Source organism: Megalops cyprinoides, chromosome 17, assembly GCF_013368585.1.
Source record: "Megalops cyprinoides isolate fMegCyp1 chromosome 17, fMegCyp1.pri, whole genome shotgun sequence".
NCBI lineage: Eukaryota > Metazoa > Chordata > Actinopteri > Elopiformes > Megalopidae > Megalops > Megalops cyprinoides.
Genome location: NC_050599.1, coordinates 23,171,602 through 23,198,409, shown reverse-complemented (window position 1 = coordinate 23,198,409; position 26,808 = coordinate 23,171,602). Strand labels below are relative to the sequence as shown.

The following is a 26,808-nucleotide window of genomic DNA, read 5'->3' as shown; positions in this document are numbered from 1 at the left end:
CAAAATTTCGCCTCTGTGGTTAACAAAGCCTCCAGACCTCCAAAGTTAAACTGAACAGCTTCTGTAAGAAGTGGCTCTGAAGCCTTGATTGTACAAAGTCGTCTGTACAGTGCTCAAGTCATACCACTCCAAAAACCAACAAATTATCAAACATTTTGCTTTTTTTTACTAAGCAATAGAAAAAGATAGCAGAATTCCACATGGTTGTCCACAGTATAAATTACATCGTAGACAGGTCTTGGAAATATATATTGTACAGTATAGTGAAGGATATTCTCATTACAAAGGCTCTAATGTGTCCTGCGAAGCCGTCATGTGTGGTAGCAGTCAGCGTTGGGAACGTTGCTTTTGCAGTACGCTATGCTGCTGTTGCTGAGGTGGCAGTCTCCGAAGCCCAGCCCCCCGTTGGGGGTGTATATGGGCTGTATCCGGAAGTCCCCCTTCAGGAGCTGTTCGTTGTTGAGGGAGACGATCTGAAAGCTGGTTTCAGTCATTTCCAGGATGGAGTTGTCCTTTTTGGTGCCTGCCTCGCAGTAGTCGTCTTTCCTCCTGCCCCGGTTGTATTTCCACTTGGACGAGGACCTCCCCTTCTTGTGCATGTGCCAGCAGAAGACGCTGAGCAGGACCACCAGGACCACGACGACGGCGCCTCCGATCAGGCCGGCCAGCAGGATCTGGGAGCTGCCGTTCTGCTGCGTGGCCTGCTCGGGGCCGCCCGCCTTGTTGTTGGACCCGAAGGAGGCGGATTTGGTGGTGGCATCGGAGCAGATGGTGTCGTCGCCCGGGCGGTAGCTGTTGAAGCTGTCCAAGATGTACACGCAGATGCGGTAGGTGGACCTGGGCTCCAGGTTGAGCAGGTCCAGCGTCTGACGGTCGCCGCTGACAGTCCGCTCCTGCACTACGTTACCCATCAGGCTCTGCCCCATCTTCACCCAGGACACCTTGTAGGCAGTGACGGGGAAGGCGGAGCTCCAGGTCACCCGGATGCAGGTGCCATTCACCACGTGAAAGGAGATCTCCAGGGGGTCTGGGTGCGGGGGGCGCGGGGGGTGCGGGGGGCGCGGTGGAGGTGGCGGGGCGGGCCTGCCCTCAGTTTCTGCTGTGGGCTCGGGTGGCAGTGGAGACAGAGTCGTGGATGGGGGCGTGTCTGATGGTGGCGAGGTTGCAAAGGTGGGGCCGGTCATGAGATGCGGGCGCGTGGGCAGCTTCGTGGGACCCGGCCAGGAGGGGGCGCCGTGCGGGCACTGGATCACGTCCAGGTTGAGCTCTCTGATGGCCATGCCCCGCACGTGCTCCGGCTTTTGGCACATGAACCCGCGCACGTTGAGCGTCGAAGGCAGGGTCTTCAGCCACATGATGACCCACCTGATGCCGCAGTCGCAGTGCCACAGGTTGTTGCGGACCGTCAGCTGCCTCAGGCCTATGAGGCCGTCGAAGACCCCCGGCGTCAGGGACTGCAGCTGGTTGTTGGAGATGTCCAGCTTCTGGAGCTGCTGGAGGTGGGAGAAGGCTGACACGGGGATGTGGGTCAGCTGGTTGTCCTGCAGGCTCAACCTCTGCAGGAAGGCCCCAGGCGGCATGGGCGGCGGCACTGTCAGGGAGTTGCGCGCCATGGACAGCTCCCTGAGGTTGACCAGGTCCCGGAAGGTGCCCAGCGCGATGCCCTCGTCCGTCAGCAGGTTGCCGTCCAGCAGGAGGCGCTCCAGCCGCGACACATTGCGGAAGGCCTCCTCGGCGATGACGGCGATGCGGTTCTCGTCCAGCCGCAGCTCCTTCAGGTCCTCGGGGAGCCCGATGGGCACGCTGCTCAGGTGGTTCTTGGACAGGAAGAGCAGCTTGAGGCTGACGGCCTCCCGGAAGGCCCCCTCCTCCACCCCTACTGTGGAGATGGAGTTGTCGTCCAGGTGGAGCTCCTCCAGGTGCGCCAGCTGGGCCAGCGCCGCGCGGGACACAGTCTGTATGTTGTTCTCCTGCAAGTGGAGCACCCGCACGTTCTTGGGCAGGTTCAGGGGGAACTCGTCCAGCTGGTTGCCGTACAGGTAGACCGTCTCCACGGAGGCCACGTTGTGCAGCTCCAGGGGGAAGCCAGCGTTGTTGATCTGGTTGTTGTGGAGGAAGAGGGTCTTGTACCCCTCCTGTATTCCGAGAGGCACTGACGTCAGGCTGCGCTCGTTGCAGTAAATGTAGATCCGGTCGCAGCGGCACTCCTCCGGGCACGCCAGGGCCCGATTGAACTGCACCTGCAGGCTGAGCAGAACCGTTATCCAAGATCCCAGGAAAGCAGGCCCGTCTTTATTCCACAGTCTTGCCTGTAACTCCATAGCGCAAAGGTGGTCTCGGCTCTGGGGGAACACGGTCCACACAGCAGCGACAATCGAGGAGGGAAGAAAAAAAAAGCAAATGGGACAAAATCCAAAAAAGGAAAAAAAAAAAGAGAAGGAAAAAAAGTTCTTTAAGACCTTAGGTCAGTGCTCGCGTTGGCGGTAAGTGCACTGTGTTGAGGAAGTCTCGGGGTAATCCTGCAGTAATTACTCATCCCAAGTGGAGGAGCTGTGGTCTCGTTAAGTGGCTAGGCCCCTCAGCCTGGCTTTATCCATGCCGGGGTATCTGATGATAGCGGAGCTCATCACATTTTTCTCTCAGCCCGGCGAGGGCCAATTTAACAGCAGGCAGCACCACGCAGGGGGGGAGAGGACTGTCGTTCCCTCGTCACACGCAGGCGGGCCCCGACGGGGGCAGGCCCCCTCTGACCTGACATCCGGATCCAGAGACCTATTTCGACAAAATACATTTCAGAAAACAAATTAGGATTTCTCTGGGGCTGCCGTTCTCAGGAGAAGAAACACCGGTGCACGCTATCGCGTATGCTCACACGTACAGACAGCATGCGCACACACACACACACACACACACGCACACACCGGGCAAATACAGCACACCAGGTGCACACATGTGCATGCACACACATGTGAATACATACCAAGCAAGCATACGGACTGTAACTCCATCTCTGTCTGTCTCTCTCTGTCTCTCTCTCTCTCACACACACACACACATACAATTTGCCTAACTTACGGAGGGCTATGTGTGTCGAAGTTTCAAATGATCTGATACAGAATTCCAGACTGTCAGACTTGTTCTTGCTCAGGGGGGAGAGAGCCCCTGTATAATAGAGACATTCATTACGTCCCCTCAGTCAACAGACAGGACACTGTGCTCCAGCTTTCTCCCAAAACCACATGCGCACATTTATTTTTAGTTTGCGTTTCTGACCGCCAGCTTCTTCCTTATTTCACTGAATCTGATTAAATGTATGTGTGCAATGTGTCACTCGAGGAAGCCGAATTTGCCTGCTGTGTCTGGCACGCGTGTCTGTTCACTGATCTCAGAAAAACTGTAAGTCAATTTAATTTCGGAGTCTAATAACGCGTAATACCTATTAGTCTTGTAATTATCGAGATAATAGATAGTCAGAAGCCGCAGCGACTGCACTGCGAGACCTCGGCTGTGGCTGTGCGTTTTATTGTTCGGCTCCATCTGCAAGGTGGATGCGCGCCACGGCCGTAATGATTTCTACAGGCCTTTAAAGCAGGCTCCCAAAAGCGGGAGCTGACAACAGGCACTGTAATGAGATGGGGCGAGAGGAGAGGGGAGTGCGCACTGCCAAGACAACTGCCCGGCCCAGAGAAGAAGGGCCACTGTCTGTGACATCACCACTCCTGTTCATTCCACTATGAGCGCGCACTAGAGGTTTTTTAATTTGTCACATGGCATTATGATTGACAGCTCTCTCTTTGAAAGCTCTCTATTTCTCCCTCTCTCTCTCTTATACATACACATACATTATATATATAGAGAGAGATATATAAACTTTTCCCTGCGACAACTCCGATCTCAGATGCATTTTTATTCTGAGATAGGCACAGCGCAGTAAACCCTTGCAGTAGGCCTGATTTCTTACCTTTGCCAGACAAAAAAAAAGTGTAATGAAACGAGGGGATGACAAAACTTGTTGATAAAGCTCAGAGAGACAAACACAACCTGTCCAGTGAAATGGGATTGGAAAATAATTTAGCTGGGCCCCCAACAACATATGATCGATATGGGCCATTTTCTCAGGGGAAAGGTTTACAGTGCGCACAAGGTCACGAGATGACAGCAGAAATGAGATTCTGCTTTTGTGTTTTATTGCCCTTTGCATTTTCACTTAAGATTAAAAGGTTTTATAGACTGCATGTAAGACTGAAAAGCCTCCTATCTCAGTAAGATTCATGAGTTTTTATGGCCTTTGAAGGGCGCCATAATATTTATTAAATCTTAAATATACGTTTTTCGTACATTGTTTACTTATATAAAAAGGAAAATTAAGTGCCCACATTTTCTGTGGAATCTGCGCAAACAGATAGTAATGACAGCTTCATATTGGAGACGGATAAAATTCACCGGGGTGTTTCTTTGTTAAATTGAGAAGAGTAAATTAAATAGAATGAGATTTAAACCTCAGAGGGAATGTAGGCAAACACGTTGGCATATTTATCTTGCCACAGTACGTCACACCATCTGATATCAGAAGCGGCTGTAATTAACATTTAGATTAAATTAAAAATACGGACAGCGAAGGTGTAAAATTAAACAATCCGGTGTTGGACGTGTGCGAGAGCTCGGCAAATTATTCCGTTCGAAAGATCGGAGCACATCTGTTTGAAAAATCAAGGGAAAAGACGCAGACAGTGAATCATGGAGGATTGGGGTAGGTCTAATTCAACGGGCATTAGCCTAAAAATAAAACCGTCAATAAATAAATGCCACCAGATGAGTCAGTATTTAAGATACGTGAGTTGAAGTCGGCGTTTTGTCTCCTGCAATGTTGCAATAGTTTATTTATTTAAACGACCATTATTTTGAGGGACATTTCTATTAACGGATTTGCTAATTTCAGGAACCTTTCTTCAGTTCTGATGGAAACGGTTCGACCTAGATGTACATGCTGATATGCCATCCGTGATAATCGGATTAAGAGTGGAGTTAAGGTCTACAAACGCAATTAAAAGTTAAAGATGGTTATTAAGAAACGCCAATCGAGTGGAACGGATCAGGTGAACTTCAAAGACTGCGCGGTGAGAGATGTTCGTTTGAATGTATTTTCACAAAAAGGGATTGTGAATGGGTCTTTCTGTCGAAACGGGAAGCACTTAAAACGCTGAGTCCAGATATTAAGCAGGAAACGTCTGAAGTGGCACTCTCTTTCTCATTGATCTTTGCCTTTATGAAAATGCAAATAAATAAATAAATGCATACATACATTAATGAATATAGATTGTATATTAACACGCTTTCGCCTGCCCATAAACCCAATTCCATACACGGAATACTGACTGCAGGAGCAAGCACAGACGCATTGAGAATATTAAAGAATATATTTGCATATTTTAAGTTTATTAAAAATACATAAATAGCGTTGTGTTTTTAGTATTACAGTTAATAAACTTGAGCTGCTTGCATTTTCATCGTTCCAGTTGTTTTGGTTATTTAGTTACTGTGTTTTGTTGAAATGTTTGTTTTTTCGATACGTTGTCCAGAATATTTACTAGTTTTAACAATAGTAAGTATTATTGTTATTATTACAAATAGATGAACTGATTTTTTACCGTACCTTTTCGGGAGCGGCTTTAACCCCCTCCATGGCATATCCTTTTATCATACTGAATACTTTTCCTTTTCCTCCCTCGGTCCCTCATGCGGTCAGGGTATGTGCCAAAACCCACTGCCCAAGATGCGTTCTGTCCTGAGCGGACGGGTCGGTTCCGTGATCCCTGCGGGCGGCTGCTCTCCCAGGCAACATGCTTGCTCCGTCCGAGGGAGGGGAGCGCTCCGTCCGCGCTTCTCACTCCGGCGCTGCCGCCTCGGTCCCTCACCCTCCGCGCTCCGCTCCCTTCAGAGAGATTAAAGGATTACATTAGGCAGAGCGCTGGAAGAGACTCGTCGCTCCCACTTCTTCCCGGTGTGTCGCCCGAAACAGTGAACGCGCACTTCCTGAGACCGCGCTCCACTTCCCCAGCCATAACGGCTTGTTCCTGAATGTTTACTGCCAATGTAAGACTTGCCTTTTCCCCTTGAAACCCCAGGGAGATGTTTACAGTAATAAATTCGAGTGATAGCGATCTCTCTGTACTGCTCTCTCGCTTTCTCTCTCTCACTCTCTCTGCGCTCTCCTGTGCACTCTCTCTCTCCCCCTCTCTCTCTCTCTCTCGCTCTCTCACTCAATATTTCTCGGTCTGTCTCCTACTCTCCCGGAATGAAGAATGCGTTTCTACTGGAGAACACAAGCGGCACTAAATGACCGAGATCCACAGTTTCTTTCCTATTCACCCCACCCTTTGATTCTGGATTTTATTTTTGGAATGCTTTTTTTTGCTACTATGAAATATTTAAAGTGGATTTAACCTAAAATTCGTTGCATAACAGAATACAACCTCCTAGTATGTGCTCCTTAAATAAAGCTGACGATACTAAGGCATACATGTAAGCACCTCTCCTCGATTATTTTACCTGCAGATAATGTTTGCCAAATTATTTCAGCATTTTAATAATGTTTTGTAAAGACTTAAGTGTATATTTATTTCAATAATCAATTGAAGGTTGTGTCTTTTCTCGTTAACACATGGTTTGCCTTTTTATTTCTATTCGAAATACAGCTGAACTTTTCCGCGAGTTGTTGACGCAGAGGTAGTCAAACTGCTTCATTCTGTGTGCGAATCGCCCCTAAACGTTAAACCATGCCACGGTGATTGAGAAAGAATTATCGGTGGAAGCATTATCTGAGGTACGCGTTGCCACCGGAGGAGTGAGGATTTTGGATAGGATTGTTTATACATGCATGGCACGCACAGTATGTGCGCTGTCAAAGGCTCCACTGTGCACAAATAAGAGCTGACCTGTGTTTCTCTCACAAACCAGCTGTTATACTCGGAGAGGTTCGTGGGGGAAATCATGTGATTAAGAATATATGGATGTGTTTCTGTGTGTATGCGGGTTTGCAAGAGGAAGAGGGAGACAGAGAGAAAGGGGGAGAGAATGCTGTCGAGGACAGTGACATTTAAGTGAATACTGTATGTATGTATGTATGTATACAGTACTGTGGGTTTTTTCGTGTTGGCACCCGACAAATGCCCCACGCTCTGAGAGCAGACAGGGGGCGTTGCAGCGGTCACTTGTTCTGGAACGACTGCTCTGGACTGAACTAGATAGAGCTGGAATTTATTTAACTCGATAATGGGCAAGGTTCAGCTGTTCGCAGTAAGATTTCTACAGGATTTAGAATCAATTAATGCCTGGAACGCCGATCAAGCTAAATTTGTGACTGAATCATAACTTCAATAAAATAATGAGATCTGGAAAAGAATGAAACAAAGAAAGAGCAACAGATACAGAGGCCCTCTAGGACTGGAACCTTATTTTTACTTAATTATTTAATGATTTTTTTAAAAGAAGGGACAAAAAGCCATTTTACAGGATAAACTCAAGCTCTGTTTTTTCATGCCCATTAGAAATAGTGCAAGACCATAAGGCTGCAGAGCAGAGAGGTCATCAGGGCTGAGTGGCAGAGTTTTCAGGCTGTGACACTCATCTCTCTCTTTTTCCCTCTCTCTTGCTCTCTCTCCCTCTCCCTTTCTCTCTCCCTCCCTCCCTCTCCCGGGCTGTCGTCTCTAGATCACAGTGACGGGAGTCGTTTGGGTGCATCTAGTGACGACCCCGCTAATGTCCTCTGACTGTTTCATTCCTCTCCCAAACGCTGTTTCAGCATCGCTTCTGCGCAGCTTGCAGACACACACATGCACGGACGCACGCACACGCACAATCATGCTCCCTCTCAAGCTCACAGACACACACAAACACGCGCTCTCTGACACACATGCGCTCATGCACACACTCTCTCGTTCACACGCTCTCACACACATATGCTGCCCTCTCTTCTTCTCTCCATTTTTGTTCCACACACGGACACGCTCACACACACACACATACACACACTTTCTGTCTTTTTCTCTCACCTTTTCACACTCACACACACAATTTATTCATTTCTTTTTCTCACACACATATGAACATACTTTCACTCTCACACAAACACACACTCTCTCTCTCTCTCACAATCATAATCTCTTGCTCTCTCACACACACAAACACATGCTGTATCTCTCTTGGTCTCTGTCTTTCTCTGTCCTCTGTCACACACACACACACACACACACACTCTCTCTCTCTCTCTCTCCCTCTCTCTCTCTCTTTCTTTCTCTGTCCTCATATTCGTGCAGATCTAGCACTTAGGGCGTTTAATAAAGTGCAGGCTGCAGAAGGCCAGGCAGTGCTGATGCTGAATCCTCCAGCTCCAGACGCCACACGGAACCGGAAGAATGGAATGAGATATGATATTAATATTTCTTTCTTTTTTTTCTTTTGCGTGTGGCCTTGCTTGCCCCCTGGCGCGGCACGGGGCCGCTTTTTAAGGCCGGATGCTCACCTCGGTCATCTTTCACGCCACGCGGCGGCAGCGGGCGGCCAGGTCCTGCCAACCTCAATGCCCCACCAGCTCCATTAGCATAAATAATGAGCGTCGGGCCGTATGGAAACGGGGGGGGGGCTTTGCCGCTTAATTACCACAAGGCCTCTGCTGTCACTGTGGATATGTGAGTGACAGCTACGTAATGCTGGTTGCTAAGTGGTGCGGGTGGGGGGGGGGGGGGGGGGGGGGGGAATTCAACGTATGGCCTTGGGGTCAAAAATGCTATATGTTTACCTCTTTGTGTGTGATTGATTGATCAATTTGCAACCGTTACTCATAGGTGGGGGGGGGGCGCGGGGGGCGTTATACCGAGTGACGATTCCGTGCAGCGTATTCCGAACTGATCGCAGGGCCCATGAAAGCTGCCTGTATTCTTGTCAGTGAAACACAGCCTCCTTTCTGTCCCCCCCCCATCCCCCCCCCCCCCCGGGCTTGTTCGTGCGGGCATTGTCACGTTGTTTTTCCATGCCCCATTTCTGTGTGCCATTCCGTCCAAGTGTCTTTTGGCTTTAATTTGGCCCGCCAAATGCTACAGCTGTTGCACCCCCCCCCCCCCCCCCCCACCCCCACCCCGCCCCGCCGCCTCAATCCACAAAATTAATTTTCAATCAAAATCTGGCTGTAGGATATTAATGTAATAATCGGGCTGCATGAGGCATGCGTGGGAAAGAACAGTATTATTATGTTTTAGACAGATTGCATGGAAATTGGTTGGGCATGTGTTTATATCACATGAGATTTTGTACAGTAGGTAGAACGTCAACAGAGCTAGTTACACAGTTGGGTAAAGCAGACTTAATTGCACCGAATACACGAAAATAGGAAGATGACAAATATTCAGAGTCTGTTGGAGAACTCCAGGCTTTATTTCAGCACATGGCTGCTGGGTTGCTGTGAAAACGTTTCCACGGGGGTTGGTTAGCATGCCCGCATTTCTGTGCCAGCCCGGGACTCTACGCCCTCTCCTTGCGGAATTTGTTTGCGCGAGTATGTCAGAGGGAGACATTGTGACGATCACAACCGCCACTGCTTGTGACTTGCGTCGGCAGCCAAGAGACTAGCCCCCCTCCCTCCCCCACGTTTTGGGATGCAGCGGTGGCACTTCAGCCTGCAGTGTGAGGCTTGAGTCCTGGCAGAAACTGGGCGTCTGTCTCTCACCCACCCCCTACCCACCCACCCAGGAAGCTGAAGTGTTACTGAAACCTCTAAAAACACGCTCTTTCATATTCCTGCTTCTTTCTTCCTTTTTTTTTTCCACACACGCGCTCGTGCGTGTCCCCCGAGGCTTCATTAGTTTTGCATGTCTCTTTTTCCATGTCTCATTTTACACATCACGGAGCACATCAAAGTGGCGAAGCCTAGCCGTTTCTTTAATAGCCGTCCATCTCCTCGGCAGCTACGGCGGGCCGAGGCCGGTCAGCCTTCGATGGGGGCCCAACCAATGATATCATCCTGTCACAGCGTTCTCAGAGAGTGATCGCAGAGGCTGGTGCGGAGGACAGCGTATGCATGCTTTCCCGGATATGCCAGGACAGTAAATATCGAGAGCGCTGAAAATTCTACACTTGATAAAGTTGGCAGCAGCGCGCCGGGTGCAGCAGAATCTAGTGACAGCAGAAAACGATTGCCACCTACAGGCCCCGGATTTATCCCATAATCCATCAGGTTTATCTGACCATATGAAACAGAAGGAAGCCTCCCAAAGATTGTTGCTTCACATGAATATACGGCAAACTGCACAGCTCCAACAGCTTGACTTATTGTGCCATTAATTCCTGTTTCATTAATGCGTGCACCATGCTAAAACCGTCAGCGTGATGATTCAGTGGCGTTTACATAGTTTTTTCTACTTTTATATGTTACATTATTGCCATTTTACCCATTTGAAGCTCAGCATAGGCCTACTCACAAAACCTAGTAATATCATTTAATCAAGTTTAAAAATATTGCTGATTTTAAACAAGTACTGGCATCCTTGGGGTCATATGAGAAATGATTGTGAAAACGTTAATGCTGTGTACATAGCAGAATAATAAAGAAACACCAAGCGAACATGTTCTGGTGCTTTGCCTCAATGATGACCACTTGATCTCTAATCCAACATTTTTTAAAAAATGCAAGCAGGAGCACACAGAACATTGATCCTGTAGATGTTTTGTTTATGGATCTTGCCGGATTGTGTGCATCCGTAGCTCTGTCGTCAGAGCTGTCCATCCACTTGCACAGCACATGACTTTGCATCGCGCTCTCTCTGTCTTTTTTTTCCAGATTGACGTCCACATCGCACAGGGGAATACACACCGCATGCTTTTATCCCTCCTGCACAACCGCTTGATTAATCAAGCCTCCTGCCTGTCAGTCGCCTAATTCTACATGCTTTCTGCACACAATTACACTGCATTCGATCATTCAAGCGTGAAATGTTATGTCATCAATAATGCTGTGTGATACAATTATTTGAATCTTCCCCGTCCACAAAAAAGCAGGGCAAATTGTTAACAGACGATCCTTTGGAAATCGCATTTGGCAGTACGTGCCGAATATATATTGAGCTGGCCGCTTTCTGATACGTGTAATTAGTATGTCTGTGCAATCAGGCTTGATCAGGATGGAAAGACCGATAATGACACGGACCATTCTGTGAAATTACAGGTAAGGAAAAAAAGAGAGGAAACAGGATGCGTTAAAATACATGCATCTTATAAAAGGCCTGGCGAGAGGCCTCCATCAACAGCGTGTGTAAAATGCAGACCCTTTAATGCACAACACCTCTGAGTTCTTTAGAAAAAAAAGCCTTCAAAAACATGTTTGTCAAGTGGTAAAAAGGCAGGCAGGGTTCAATCAGCTCCTGATTTATTTAATCAGCAGTTCTTTGGCTCAGCAGTGAATTACGGAGGAAAATAAACTCTCTGCTGGGCTGCTGCAGGTGGATGTGCCTCATACGCATGTCAAGCTGTAAAAACAGACCCTTGCCAAACAACAGAGAGCCCTGTTTGGTCAGCGAGTGGACAGGCAAGCGAGGAGGGGGTCAGAGGGTTGTTGGGAAGAGATGCTCGGGTCTTGCTTCTCCTTTTTTTTTTTCTTTTTTTATTTATCTGTAGCCGCAGCTGCCATGAATGCCCCCATCTGGGTCCAAGCAAAAGAATTGGCAACGCCAGACAGGAAGTGACAACCCCCAGCAGGAAATGATGATCCCAGGTAGGGAGTGATGATCACAGAGAATATGTGGGTGGGTGTGTGTGTGTGGGGGGGGTCTGAAAGCAGCAATCCTAAACAGGAAGTGGTAGACAAAAGAAAGGAAGTGTCAATATCATACATGAGGACATGAGGTGGCAATGCCAGTGATTCCAAAGGGCTGGGTGTATCTTTTGGACGACCTTTTGCAATCCATTCTTCTCAGACAATAATTCCAATGAAAAACCTAAATGTAATAACACTAAACTGAAGTTTTTTTGTAAAAGATTTTCTGTGTCTGAGAGCATGTGGATGTCTTTTTTTAATTTTTGAACTATAACCCTGACACCCTGAGTACCATAATGGATGCCTGCGTATGGTTAATGGACCGTTGTTTGTGTTAGCCTGCATTGCCGTCTTTGATGTTTATGGAACTTAATGTGCAGTAATGCAGAAGTCAAGCATGCAGCGCTCATTTAGTGTGCATAATCACTCCAATCTCAGCCGTGAGTGAATAATGCCGGCCAATGTTTGGACCCGTGGCGGCCGGTTTGCCTAATGGAATTCGCTAGAAAGGGTTTTGTTTGAAGGGACTTTCCTCAATGGAGCGAGAGAACCTGTCACATCAGGTTCAAGGCTACCTGCTGGGAGGATGTTTTCTCTCAAGGTCTATGTAAAGCTCCCTCCCCGACACACACCTCTACCTTGCACACATAGATACACACACACACACACACCTGCAATTGTTAATTTGTCCTGTTCAGATGTGTTGACATTCACTGGACTTTGCAAACTTGTCTCCTGCAGAGAAGCTCGCGCTGCGTGCGGCTCTTGATGTCCCCACCAGAGTGACAGGTACCCAGCCACACACACACACACACACACACACACACACATACACTCCCAAGAGACTCCCCTTTACTGTATATCAGTCAGTGACTGCTTCTCTCACTCTGTGCCTGACGATAGTTCCCTTTGTGGACTGAAAACCACTGCAATAAATCATGGACATCAGCCTCACTGCCATCAAGGGTAAAAAAAAAGTGTCAGAAAATGAAAGGACATTAATAATGTTATGAATAATCTTGTGGGAAGTATTTCCTAACATGGGAAACTAAGATCATTTTTTAAAATGTGGAGTACACAGTCAGTGAGCATTAGCACAGTTGTGCTTCAGATGACAACAGCGGTGTGAGCGCCTTTACTTTTTATGTGGAGTTTTATTAACTGCAAATGTAGTTTATGTTTCCCAAAGCATCACCAATATGAAAGATGTTGCCATTAACTTAAGAGCAATAAACTTCCCCTGAAACATGGATCGTCACAAAGGTTTCTGAGAGTCTGTGCAATCCCTGTTTGGTTGTCTGTTTGTTGTGCAAGCCAGGGGCTATTGCTAATCTGTACCCCTCAAACCAGACTGAAATGTCTCTAGTGATTAGTACTTCCTGTGTTTGTAGTCACAGATCTTGTCAAGAAGAGAAAGCATGGTAACAGTGGGAGTTTACCTAATAATGTTATTTCAGTCCGTATGAACTTCTGACTGTTCCAAAGTGAAAACGCCAAAAGGGATTTTGGAGGAAGGACACAAATAGTAAGCTGTGAAAATAAGCCCCCAGAGGGGTGAGGGGCGCCATAGCATTAGCATTGTAACCATAGCATCACATTGTTTAAATCTGAGAAAGCCTCAAATCAGCCACCACTCATTGACTGCAGTGTGTGTGTGTGTGTGTGTGTGTTTGTGTGTGTAGGGGGGGGGGGGGGGGTTAATTAGCATTTGGTTTTCATGCAGCTTCACCATTGTCAGTGGACTATCAGACTTGTCAAGGAAGGGCAGTTAAACCCATAATTCCCTGACAGTGCTGCTAGCATTATCTCTCCCTTCCTCTTTTATGTGATAAGCTTAGGAGATTAAACAGCATCGCAGAGATGGGTACTTTTCTGACGCTCAGAGCTCCGCTGGCTGATCGCAGTTCGCTCAGTCCGATAATGATCTCACAGATCCTCTTAGTCAGATACAGAGGAGCTGAACATCCAGGTAACTGCAGATTACCGGCATATAATACTCCCGCTCAGGTAAAAACAGGATATTATGACATTTTGACCCCCACTCCCCCTTCATTCAGAAGGAAATTAAAAATTCACCCTCGTTTTTAAACATGGATGGTACTGCAACAGTCACATTAGCTTGTAACTAGCCAGCGCCCCCATTAACAGCGAGTAATAGTCCCCCATCTGGCCGTCAGGTTGAGCCATTAGTGTTTTGACTTCTTTTGTTTCTACAGGTCACTGGAAACAACCAAGTCCCTCAGTTTTGTACAAATCACAGGGACACCTATATGCTCTGCATCACGATTCTGTCTTCTGTCTAAATTCGTCCTCTGCCTGGTAAAGGCATAAGACAGGCCTAAGTCCACCACGATATTTTGGTGGGCCGTGTCCACAAAGATTGCTCTCTCTCTCTCTCTGTGTTTCTCCCTCCCTCAGGTGGTGTCAGGCCAAACTCCAGCGGCCGCCACCCCAGCCAGATTAATCACCGCATTCCGCCGCTAATGAGTCGCATATGGTGGATACCCCCCCACACACCCCACCCGCCCGCCCCCCCCCCCCCTCCAGCTCAGTTCCGCAAGGAAATGCCGACTGACCTTTTTAAAGTCCTGCTTTACGACATTTTACCTTCCCTGTTCCCAAGGTCGCCGTTCCATGCCAGGCTCTGAGGTATTGTATAATTCATGTTTTTTAGTCTTCTCTATTTTTTTTTCTTTTTTCCCTATTCTGTTCCCAGTTCATCACATGACAGGTCAGATTAATTACCGTGCTCCAGACAAGCAAAAGCCGCTACACCTGTCCCCTCGCAGCGATACATCAAGATTAAGAAATCAGAGCTTAGCGCTCATTATATATCAGGGCTATTAAATGCTTTCACATCCCAAAGTACTGCTCTGCTCTAAAGAGAGTCTGTTAGGTTTTTAAGGCAGTGGAATATTGGCCTGGTCTTAGTGCGACTGCATAATCCCCCAAAAAGAAAGTGCCAGTAATTGCACACGACTGGTAGCAACTGCTACATCAGTGCACATCGTTACATTTCGTGTCATTACACAAAAGGTCAAGGGTGGGCTTAGGATTTAGGGCGGGGTTAGATTTCATTTATTAACTGTAAAAATACACACATGGTACTTGTTTAAGTGCAGTGCAATTTACCAGGCAAGGATCACTTAATGTAATGGGAGACTGTAATATTTTCCGTGTTACCATTTCTGTTAGCTGTTATGGGTCTCCCTCCTTAAGGGTGAACTTCAGTTATATCTATAATTCTGCCTTTCAGATATAATATGCATGAGGTACCTAACATTTACTTTCAGTTGGAATTCCCTGTGTGCCTTTGTCCAGTGACCGGTGGATTATCACTTAGCAATATTGGTGGCAGCTTCTATGTCTGTAGTGCTCTTCCCGAAGGAAGAGGCAGGGCAAAAATGCTACGCATTTCAGTTGCATTTGAAACAGTATGGGTTTGAAGGAGCGGTGAATAATGTCTCAATTCTCCTCGCACCAAATATTTGTTGATGTCTTGGCAGTTTGTGAACAAACATGAAAATGACTTTAGAACATACAGTGACATTGCCACACAGATGGCTGTACGCCAGCTGGCATGTGTGTTTGTGAATGTTTACATAGTGCATATGTAGAATGTTTGATAGAAAGTTCCTTTGTTTTTTTTCCTTTTTCATCCGGATCCAGATTCCACATATCAGGTTTCTTGTTTTTAAATAGGTAATCGATTGGTATTTACCCTTGTGTTATCCATCGTAATGTTCACAAGAGGAGATTCTTTTGACACCAACGCCTCTGGTGTGAGAGAGAGAGAAGATAAGGCCACCAGAGTGGCGCAGGCTTGAATTTCGCTGCATCCCTTTTCCCTGTCACATGTCATGTCAACTGCAACATTTTCTCATTTGTATTCAGAGCCCACAAACATTTGTCATGGCATGCCAGTAACTGTTTTTTGTTACATTTGATTGTTCCTTTTTTTCAAATGTAACTGTAACAGTTCAACAGTGAAAGCTGTATTTGTCATTTCAAACTCACGTTGTACTAAGTGTTCTATGCTGCAGGCAAAAAAAAATATACCTTCATCCTACAGAAGGAGAAAATCCACAAACATACATGAGAAAGCTTTTAAAGCAGCGTGCCCTTGCAGACTTCTGAGACTTTCCTTTTCACATTACAATTTGGCGTCCCTGCTTCTATATGTACTTCAGACTGGGCTCTATGTATATCTTTGTTCATGTGCTTAAGAAATGTAGGCATTACGTGTCTCTGATATATTTCTTTTGTCTATGTACAGTGCAAATGCTCTCTCCCCCCCATGCGCGCATAAAGAATGACACAATTTCCCTGTTTTATTGCTTCCCTGGTGAACTTACACTAGCCCTGCTGAGGACCTCAAACATGTATTTTTCATGAGAACCTTTCATCAAGACACCTTAGCCAGGTAATTCATGGGCCGTCTGCGGAACATGCATCAACCTTCGGATTATAAATAGAAACGCTTTAACAAATCTTTAGAAGACACATCCGGGGGCAGGAAACGCATGTAGGCGGGGGGGCGGGGGGTGGGTGGTGGGGGGGAGGGATGCAGAAACAGCGGCATTTGCATTGCACGTCTTTTCCCACGGTCTGAGTGAGCGACTAAGCACCTGAGCAGGTATTCCACGGTGTCATGTTTGCTGTCCCTCAGTCATTTGCGCACTCTTGCTATGTTTGGGAAATGCCCCAGGAGCTAGGCCTGTATCTAGTTCACAGGAGAGGTTAACAGGAAGAACCCGTTTTTTATCAATGGCCCCTTTATGCTATCCGCGAGCAGGACCGCTCACGTATGCTTGCATGTCTTGATCGCCCGCGGCCTCCGCAGGAATGCTAAGAAAGGAGGAGTCAATCTGTTTCCAAAGCAGACCTTAAGTCAGGCTGTCACAAATTCATCCCCATTGTTTTTTTTTTTTCTCTTGGTGTAATTCAAGCTCCCCAGACTAGAACAAGGCCGTCTGTGTGACAAAGACTATAGGGAACCGGCCCAAAAAAAAAGAAAGAAACGTTCTCATTTTCTTATCTAGGATTTTTTTTTTGGCAGTTAATTAGGGAGGGGGAGAGACAGAAAACAATACCCAGTTCACGGGAATGAATCTTTCAACAAGGGCCTCCGATGCACTCCTTTTTGACAGCGTTTAATTACTACAGGGGGGGTGTCATGTAACTCTCTCCTTCCCTCTTCCTCGCTCTCCTTCAAAAGCCGCCTGCAATTACCAGGCTACACTCTTGTCAGGTTTTTAATTTTTTTTGCCTGATGCAGCACAAACAGGGGCCGCTCCAGTGTCCATCATTAATACCAGTGTCCTTTGTTTAGAGGTCAACAAAACTGACAAGGATCCAACATGACAGTATGCGTGTGGGATTCCTTTGCCAGCACTAGCCCGTGCAGGAAATAATTTTTTTTTTCTCTCGCTCTCAGAGCTGCGGTCACCTCTGTCTCTGTAGTTTAGCCTTCGGTCCTCGCCCGAGTTGTTCTCAGTTTGCTTGGTTTCCGTTCAGCTAGCTGTGCTCTCCCCTGGTGTAGCAACCACTTTACGGAGGGGGGGATCGTCTGATGTAGACTGCCTGGTAAAAACAGATCCAAAATGGCGTCCAAGGTGTGGACAAACTTTCATGTAAGGGACCAGACCTCAGGGTTGGCTTCTTCCACCTCTTTGTTTTTCTTCTGGTGCGCATCCAATGATCTCATATGTTACCCTCAATAGGAAAAACTCCAGGGGAAATGTTGGGCTTGATGTGCGGCCGACGGAAATGCCCTTGGCGTTGGCTTCATGGAGATCCCGCCTGCGTTAAGGATATTGAAGTCAACTTTTTGACTTGTGAAGAGCACAGTCAGTTCTCTGGCGATGAATATCATATCAGAATGTTTTATTTGGCATTTAAAGGACAGCACTCCTTTCAAATCAAAAAAGTTCCCAATAAGCTGAAATTCTGTGTGGTCACAGAACTCTTCCATAGAAGAAAGGCATTATAATGTTAAAAAACTTCTTTTAACAAATGAACAAAATTAGGTACCTCCTTTGTTTTCTATTACATACATACAAATCTGAGAGAGTGTTTTTTTTCACTGCTTTAATTAACCACTTATGTGTTTGGAAAGCAAAAGTAAATTACAGTTCAAATCCTAAATCTCACTAAGGTGCACTCAACCTCCTGCCCTGACGTTCTGGAGATGCTACCGGGTCCGTCCCATCAGAACCCCTTAATTACTGTACATAATTGGATCAGTCACTAGATTAAATCGATACTGGTGTCTTCACTGGAGATTCCCCCTTTCATACCCATCACACTCAGAAAATTTGCGGGTTTTTCAGCCTCTCAGACGATGATTGTACCCTGAGCTGAATGCACCAGAAGGAGATTTGGTTCCCCCGTTAGGAAGGGGAAAAAAGAGAAAAAACGGAAGAGAGGTTTTAACGTCTCCCACGGTCCCTGGTGCTCCAGCATTCTTCCACAGAGTGCTGCCTTTGTTTGATCGTGCCAGGAGGAGGCTGCCGTCATGTGTGAAATGCTACGTTTTGAGCGTAATTAGCATTTGGTGCTCCGCAGGTTTTTGGAAAAGCAGGCGGATTGAGAAAAAAAAAGAAAATGAGAAAGAGAGAAAGAGAAAAAAACGCTTCAAAAAACCGCGGTTCAAACCTTCACAGAATTCAGGTTAAGATTTGAGATTAACTTGCACGCTTGTGTATACAGAAAATGAGAAATGTGCGCAGAGCTTTAAGTGTAACATTGAGAAAAGTGTTCACTGCATTTAGAGCTCATTATAGATGGTTAAGGGGGAATGTAGAATGTATGATCCACAGTTGTGCGATTTCTTGGAATCGTGAACAAGTCTGCCCATGTTACATAGCAACAGGAACAGGACAGCTTTTGCCCAACCCTATAGCCTTAAACTTCCCTCACTTAATCTCTTATCTGAAGTGTCTGGTATGTGTTTACACTTGCAAGCGAAACTATAGATTTTCTTCCCCTCTTCTAAACAGTTTATATTTATCGAACCAGTGGGCCTGACAGACAATGGGTGGAAACTCTCTCTTCCCCTTCAATTTAGGGAGAGCTGGTTCCGTAGTTGCACGATTGTGTCGGTAATATTATTTGGAATGAGGTTATCCCACTGTTTACCGAGAGGAATAATCCCGAAACGATTCCCCTCCCTCTGACAGACAGCTCATGAGAGGCCCTTGGGAGCAGGTTCGAGCGGTCTCCAGGCAATCCTTCATCAGAACACCCTGTCCAAGCAGCACCGGCAGCAGCAAAATATGTTCCCAGCTCTCAAACAATATTCATCTTGTTCTGCCAATGTCCAGGAGCGGCGTTAGGCTCTCTCATGGTGCGACTGGTAGTGATTCGCCACGGTATGTCTCCAGAAAAAAAAAGAACTTTTTTATTTCATTTTTGTAAGTGAAATACCTACGAATGGCTGGCTATGATCACAGGTGCCTTTCTGTGTTATGAGAGTGATGACTACTCATAGGCTGCGCCAGGAGTAATGATGGGTTTTCATAATTGATTGGGCAATTATTACATTTGTCCTCAGGTGTGAAGTAACCCAGAAAGTTTTCCCACATTTTTCCAGCAAATATGAAAAAAAAGTTCATACTGTAAATGTAATTGTGTGCAATAACACAATAATTCTCTTCCTTTTAAAGCCTAAAAAGCCGAAAACAGAATTTAAAAAATAAAAAAAAAATCTTGTTCTGTCTGCAGCTATGGTAAGCCTATTATGGTGTGTGGGAGATGTGGTATTTTAGTTCAATTTGAATAAAATGTCAACTACTTCTCCATAATGTATACAGCATGCGACTGTTGCCTTATTTAAATCGGTCTTAGATGCCTCTCTCTCTCTCTGTTGCTATGTAACGCTATCAGAATGTTTCCTCATGTAACCAACCCAAGATTCCGACATCAGTATGGAGATTTCTGGTGTATTACAGCAGACACATACTCATGTTTGTAATTGTTAAAGCCTCCCTTTCACTGGAAATTTGGGTCGGGAGCAATTCTGTGTGAATCACTCAATTCTCATTGAAGGCGTGCTGCCTCGCATCTCGTCCACATCCAAAAGAGAAAAATAATAAATAAAAATGAAATGAAATCTTGCCGCCGCAGATCATCATGAGAATAACGCCCAGATCAAACGGTCTTTTGATCTTGCTCGCTGAGGACCGAGAGGCTGCTCCGCCCTCGCTCCTCAAACACGTGGCACGTGAGTCCGCCGTTCTCCACCACTCTCCGTCCCACCCAGCACCCCCCCCCCCCCCCCCAATGCTGTTTCGACCGGCGCGGAGCTGCACCTGTGTGCGGAGTGGAGAGCGCTTGACCCTCAGCAGTATAATTTACTGCCGGTCTTTACCGCTCCTCTAATGGGCCTTTTCCCGAAAAGTGCAGGCCTAAAGAAATGCCTATACATTATGTCAGTGACTGACTCCAGCTTCCCTGGTCCATCAGAGGTGAGAGAATGCATTACTGAAACAAGAGCACTTTCTCGTTCCATAAAGGAGGCCCTACATCTTCAGGGGCTCAGTGCGTTTCAGCAAATCACTCCATTGGTATTTAGAAAGGAATCCTGATTGAGGTCTGCCTGTGACCCGTGATTGATTTTGTGTTGCAACCACAGTGGAAATTTCTGCTATTTTGCTCCCAGGGGACTTTACAGTAAGATAATAATAATGATTGATTAATTAACAGACAGACTGACCATCTAAGGACAAAGTGAAATAAGTTTTTGTTTATGCCAGACAGTTGCTCCAGGTGGTATCATTTGTTGGAATGTCCATAGCTACATGCCTATATTGTAACAATTTGTAGGGTTTGCTGTGTTGTCAGAAATGTTGATTTGTTGGATTCCTGTTGATGAAAACTGCCAGCAAAATGTTCAGGAACGCTGGCTAATGACACAGTTCAGCTATTGACCTCAGCCACTGGGAGTTAGCATGATCCATACTTCTTCCTCCCTTTGTGTAGTGGGTAGTAGTACCTCCTCTTGTATCATCCACTTTCTATGTTTGACATCATGACTACTTCTCTTTTTAGATTGTCCAGCTGAGGACTCTTTGCATTTTTATTGTTTTCGTGTTTGCACGGGTGAAATTTATGGCCGGTGTGTTTCTGGGCAGGATGGGAAGGTGGGGGTGACTGAGTGCTCAATCTCTCTCTCCGGCACCTTCCACCCGCTCGGTCTCCACACTGCCGTGCGTTTGCCTTCCTCCCGGGTCCTGATAGGCCCCCTTCCCGTCACGCCAGCCTCACTGGAGCGAAAACGGATCCTGAGGCAGGGGATGGGGGGGGGGCACGGGCGGCGGAGAGGGGGGCGGATGAGGTGTAAAACGCTCTGGACGTGGAGCTATCCAGTAATGTCACCGCAAGCTACCAGCCGCGTCTGGTGCCCTTTGATGTCGGCCCGGCGATCGCTCTGAGGTGGTAAGAACATACGCCCCGAGAGGTTTGGAATGTCTGTGGGATTGGGGCCATCTCCGATTTAATGATGTTTGAGAAGAGTGGAAACAGCACTCCTGAAACAAGGAGTCGCTCCGAACAGGGGGAGGGGGAGAGTGGGTCGAGCAGCGCCTGCGTCTCGTCTCTGTGGGCTCTCTCAGCGACGGAGCTCTGGAGGAAGAAATTTGGCGGTCGACGGGGTCGGGTGGGTTTGAAATCGAAGCCTGTCCCGTGCGGGAATGAGGGGGTGGTGGGTGGCGGTGGTGTGGGGGGGGGGGCTCTCCTCCTCCGTGCATTTCCGGTCTGTCTGATCCCCCTCTCCTGGCAGCTGAACAAATGGCGGAGGGACGTCGCCAGGAACGGCAGGCCTCTCCGTGCCAGAGAACGCGAGGAGGGAGATTCCAGGGCACAAAGCGTGCCACGCCCTCGCCCACCCTCATGCTCTTCTCTAAAACAGTGATGCCCGAGTGATATCGGCTCTCAGCTTGACCATGGCAGGGCCGGGGGGCCTGGTGGATGGGCAGGGGGGCTCTCAGGGGACATGGGCCCGTTCTTGACGCGGGTCGAACCCACCAGCCGAAGCGAAAGAGAAGCTGCAGCTGTGCCTGACTGCCTTTCGCCAGAGCATAACTGGATGAAGGCCACTTCACACGCAGACAAAATCTAATAAGGGTCGGCCGCTTGCTACACAGACAGAATCAAAACAACGGGCCTTGGAAATGTGTCTTACAGGTGTTGTGGCTTTGCTGGTCTTTATTTTTCTTACTCTTTAGTTACATTTTCCGTTTCCTTTTTAACATGCAGGTAAATTTCTAGGACAAAAAAAAAGAAAGGAAAAAAGTTTGGCCGTGCATTTTCCAAGCCTGTAATTTTTGGAGAGAAAAGAAGAAAAAAGAGGAGTATGGGGGTATTGGATGTGCTCCTTCTTGCCTGTCATTAGTATCGGCTGACAGGCCGAGGGAGAGGTATTCGCCTGTGAGTTTTTGTAGATGTCGGCCAAATGGTTGGCGGGGGACGAGAAAAGACGAACAGGACGTGGGGAGCATTGTGGGAAGAAAGGCCGGTCTGAAATGGCACTCACCCTGAGAGACTTCTCTCTCGGGCTGTAACTTCGGGCAGCAAACATAATAAACATCCTTGTGAAAAGCATAACGGCCGGGTCCGCTTCTCTCTGCCCAGCTGGAAGCCCCGTCCCGTCCGTGCTGCATGCAGGCGCAGCTGGAAAACCTGCGCGCCAGCGGGATGTTTGATGTTGATTTCGCTTAAAAAGGTGCCTCCTCTGTCATCGCACAGCAGACATGAGCAGCGCGTTGCTCATTCCGGCATTCGGCTGCGCGGAATTTCATAGCTTCCCTTTCACAGGGCTAAAAAAGGCGATTTCTTTCAAATATATTTATTGCTGTTTAATAGCATGTCTCGTGTGACATGAGCGTGATCACTTTGCTTAGCTTACTGTTGTCATAACAAGAAAAAACAAACATGGTTCACAACATAATTTTTAAATTATTTTTTAGTGCCGCACTTAGAATAAATTAAGTCAATCATGTTTGTTGAAACCTGGAGTTTATCACAAAAGAAGAACTTTTTTTTTAATGAACTTGATTTTCTCTTATCGAAAAACGTGAAGCAAGCATAAAAGAAATATACATAATGCATACAGTACATACAGCTGAGCAAATCCAATTTAAAACTGAGAATTTCAAACTATTGTTTCAGTGACAGAACGGCAACAGGTTAAAGATACACACACTCAGTTTTCTTTTTGTGGGCAGCGTTCGCCACCGACATCGCCAGGTTGTTCCGTCGAACGGTCTGACATATGAGCGTTGCCATGGCAGTCGGATCTCGCTCGCTAAGCGCCCGTTTCTTAAATGTATGAAGCGGCAGCAGGGAATAATGCCGGGCCTAGTTCTGCTGCAGCTTCTCTGTAACGCGCAGGACACCAGGTTCAGAGACCGGGCTGCGTTTCAGGGGCTTTATCTGCAGGCCGTTGCACTGCGGCCTGACCTCTGTCCTCACGCGCGGCGGAACGGCACGTCTGCGGCGGGGTCTGACGCGCGGGTGACGTAACGACCCGCCGATCGCCTGCTTAACGGCTTCCTGCGAAGTGACCCGGGACCCCGTCTGTATCAAAAAATCTGTGAAAGGCTGGAGTTGCATGCAAGCCAGGAGGAACGGGGGCGGATGGGAAAAAAATCCCCTTCTCTGGAAAGTATATTGCGCAAAGTGATGAGATTGGTCCCTAGGCGAAAAGCGCCGATGTCATGCACCCCGGCCCTGCCCACTCCTGGGCCCAAGATTGTGACCAAAGTCACGGCCATGTCTAAAAAAGCTGAGAGTAAATAAATAAATAATAAATAAACAATTGCCGTCCGCGCTCCATAAAATGACAATCAAAATTAATTTGGTCTCATGTTCTCTGTCTCTGGAGCAATTCTGAAGCCAAGACAAAAAGAAAATAAAAATACAAAAACAAAAGCGTGCACCACGGCAATAGCGGCAAATGTTTCCCACATTGGAAGGCTTTCTAAATACATTCCTCTCAAAATCTAAAACACCAGGCCTTTTTTTATGTCGCTCCAGGCTCATAACACTCCTGCTTGTTACAGAACTAAAGCTTTAATCATGGTGTTTACCTTTGAAAGCCTCTGGTAAATAACTCAATTAACACGTAAATATTGAAATGAATGGAAAACTCAGTTTAATCCTACCAACACAACTTTTCTATTCTATTTTACATTTGGAAAAACAATCAATGCTACATGTTCTTAATAGTAAGTAGTGCTATCTAATATCTATGCTCACAGATTTCTCTTAGATCATGGTTAGATTTAACTGTATCTGTAATTCAGTAAATGCCCATTTAAAAAAACCTAATATTTTAGTGTGTAAATATGTTAACTCTATAGTTATAATTAATATTTTTCTTCATATATCAAATATATAAATATATTATATATTATATATTATATATTAAGTATTACCACTACTATACTGTAGATTTTTTTCTGTACTGTACAATACATGCAAATAAATACATATGATAATGGAAAAACTGTTCTAAAATTGGATTTTTGACATGTGTTTGACATTTTCACATTTATAGTCTTTTCCCCTCTAACGCAATACAGCCCACTGTGTTTATTCTCTGCGTTGCAGACGATGTCATGATAATGCTGTATCTCCACTGTTGTTTACGGACGACTTGGCCCAGCCATCTGATATGGAAAGAGGTGATGCCGATGTCTGTGGCAGTTTGGGGGGGTGAGGGGTGTCAAGACCAAGGGGGGGGGGGGGGGCGATCACAGCTAACGCATGAAATCATCTGCCAACGCCTGAGATAAAGTTCATCTGGAACAAATCACAGCTTGCGCCGGTATCTCTCTGTGCGACGCTGCATTCTACCCCCTGCATGTTTCAACTCAGGCCAGCAGGCACGGTCCCGCTTTCGGCCTCCCCCGGCGTACGGGAGCCCGTGTCTCTATGTCTGAGGCGGGGTGCGCATGCCGCCCCACGGCGCGCTGCCCCGGCGGAGGTCTGCAGGCAGGTCCCGAAACGCACGGGACAATCATCACGGGACACGGGAGTCCCGGCTGGGTGAGAGGCCGGACCGCAACTCGCCATCTGCTTAAATGACGGCCCTTCTGTGATTGGGTAGAGGGAAAGTGCACGTCTCTCGAATTACTGAAGAATAAGGATTTGATCAGAGACCCCAGGACAGAGCGCACCGTTTAAAGTTGTTAATTGATTTTTGGAACAGGAATAACGGACATGATTATGGCAGAGGGGCCTTGTGGAAACATGTTTGATTTGCCTTTGGAAGGAAAAAGAAACTTTGCTCTCTGCAGTCTTTCAGAAAGCTTAAACCGGATGTCAAAACACATCACATACCCAAAATGCACACACACACACACACACACACACTCACGCACACACATCCCTCGGGCGCATATACATAAACCACAGCTTGTTTTGGAACTGTACGACTCTGAGCATGTGACCATTGGCCCATTGGCCCACAGATAACAGTACAACCTAGAAGACGAAAACAAAAAAAGAAAAACTTCTCCAGTTATTGACTTTTTTCTGTCTAATACTTGTACTGTGCCTCCCCTCTCCCTTTCTTTTCCCCTCTCTCTGTGATGTTCTCTTTGGTGTTTTCGGAGAAGTCCCAGACGTGTGAACGCATTGCTCGGGTCAGAGCTTCCAGCAGCTACGCCTTCACTCACTCACCGAGCCCTATCTGTTCAAATTACCTCATTGACTCATCCTTTTTATCATGAAAATAACTCCTCAACCTAGAACTGGAAAAGTCCATTATATTAGCTGAGTTCTTCAAACACAGGATTCTAATCTCGGCTTAATCTTAATAATCTTTCTGCTCGTACTTATGTGTTACAAAACAGTGAAGTGGTTCAGCAGTTCTGAATATCGGATAGCATCTCACTGGTGTTGTGCACCTATCATGTATGCAGTTCAAGGAATATGGCTGCATGTGAAAACAAGCATGAATGGAATAAGGTACCCAGTGAACTGGAAAAACATGACATCAGCTCAATAATTCATAAAAGTATATCCAGTTATACCAGTGCGGGTATCAATTAAACTTTAAAAAGTGTCTCCCAACTTTGAGCTCTGGTTACTTTGCCACAGTCCGTGGCCGAGTTACAGTAGACAGTCCTGCCAGCACTTTCCGCTTGTTCTTGTTTCCGTTACTAGCTGATTGGCTTAATTATGATTGCGCTGATTATGTTTGGCTTGTCTGGCCGTCACTGTTGCCCCGGCTTTAAAAAAATATATATATTGTAAGAAAACAAAGAGCTGCGCAGTTAATTGCCGGCCTTAAGAGCCGCGAGGTCGAAAGCTCTCCTCCTGTCCCCGCTTAGCCGTGGCATTTTGTCGAGTGCTAATTAGAGCAGTGGCGCTTACCTTAGAGGCTGTCGCTGCGCGCTGGTGTCGGGGAGGGAGAACTGCCGGAGTTACACGCGTGTGTCTGCGGGTCGCTCTTCAGCTGCGAGATGAGGAAGTTGTTACTTTAAGAGCGAGGAGCTGCTCTCAGGCACTCCGGGCGCTCAGTCAGACCAACACCTCCCTGTTCCCCCTGCGCTTAACCCCTTCACTCCCTGTTCCCTGTGCCTTTAACCCTTTCCATGCCGTTCCCTTCTGCCTTGAACCTCTTCATGCCCTGTTACTTCTGCACTTAACGTCTTCAGCCCTGGTTCCCCTGCTTTTAACCCCTTCACTTCCTCTCTTCTTTTTGTTAAGCCCCCCCCCCCCCCCCCCCTTTAACACCTACACACCTGTACACACCTTCTCTGCAGTGTATTTCACTCCTCCTCACCTCCCCCACTGCAGAACCACTCCCACTTCAGGCAAGTTATTATTTTATAATTTCCACAGCTGGAACTGACCTCATAAGTGGAGTTGGGTTTCAGGGCTGTCCATGGGAATGCATGGGTGGAGATTTTAAAAAATAGGGTTAAGAGAGTTAAGATAGACAAGGAATCCTACAGGAGGCAGGGACATGATAGAGGGCGGGGGTCACGACAGGA

General features: G+C 46.9%; 1 protein-coding gene across 2 annotated transcripts; it reads right to left on the bottom strand.

The window, feature by feature from the left end:
* Positions 1-262: 262 nt before the first annotated feature.
* On the bottom strand, positions 263-26,283 carry flrt2 (fibronectin leucine rich transmembrane protein 2). 2 transcript variants are annotated; one of them, XM_036549724.1, is made up of 3 exons: positions 26,186-26,283; positions 5,654-5,932; positions 263-2,772 (listed from the first exon to the last, which is right to left on the bottom strand). In XM_036549724.1, exon 3 carries the CDS (start codon positions 2,319-2,321, stop codon positions 312-314), a length of 2,010 nt encoding a protein of 669 aa, XP_036405617.1. In that variant the 5' UTR covers positions 2,322-2,772; positions 5,654-5,932; positions 26,186-26,283; the 3' UTR covers positions 263-311. The 2 variants fall into 2 exon arrangements, with proteins under 2 accessions (XP_036405617.1, XP_036405619.1); XM_036549726.1 differs by lacking the exon at positions 26,186-26,283 and having other exon boundaries at positions 5,654-6,197.
* Positions 26,284-26,808: the final 525 nt, after the last annotated feature.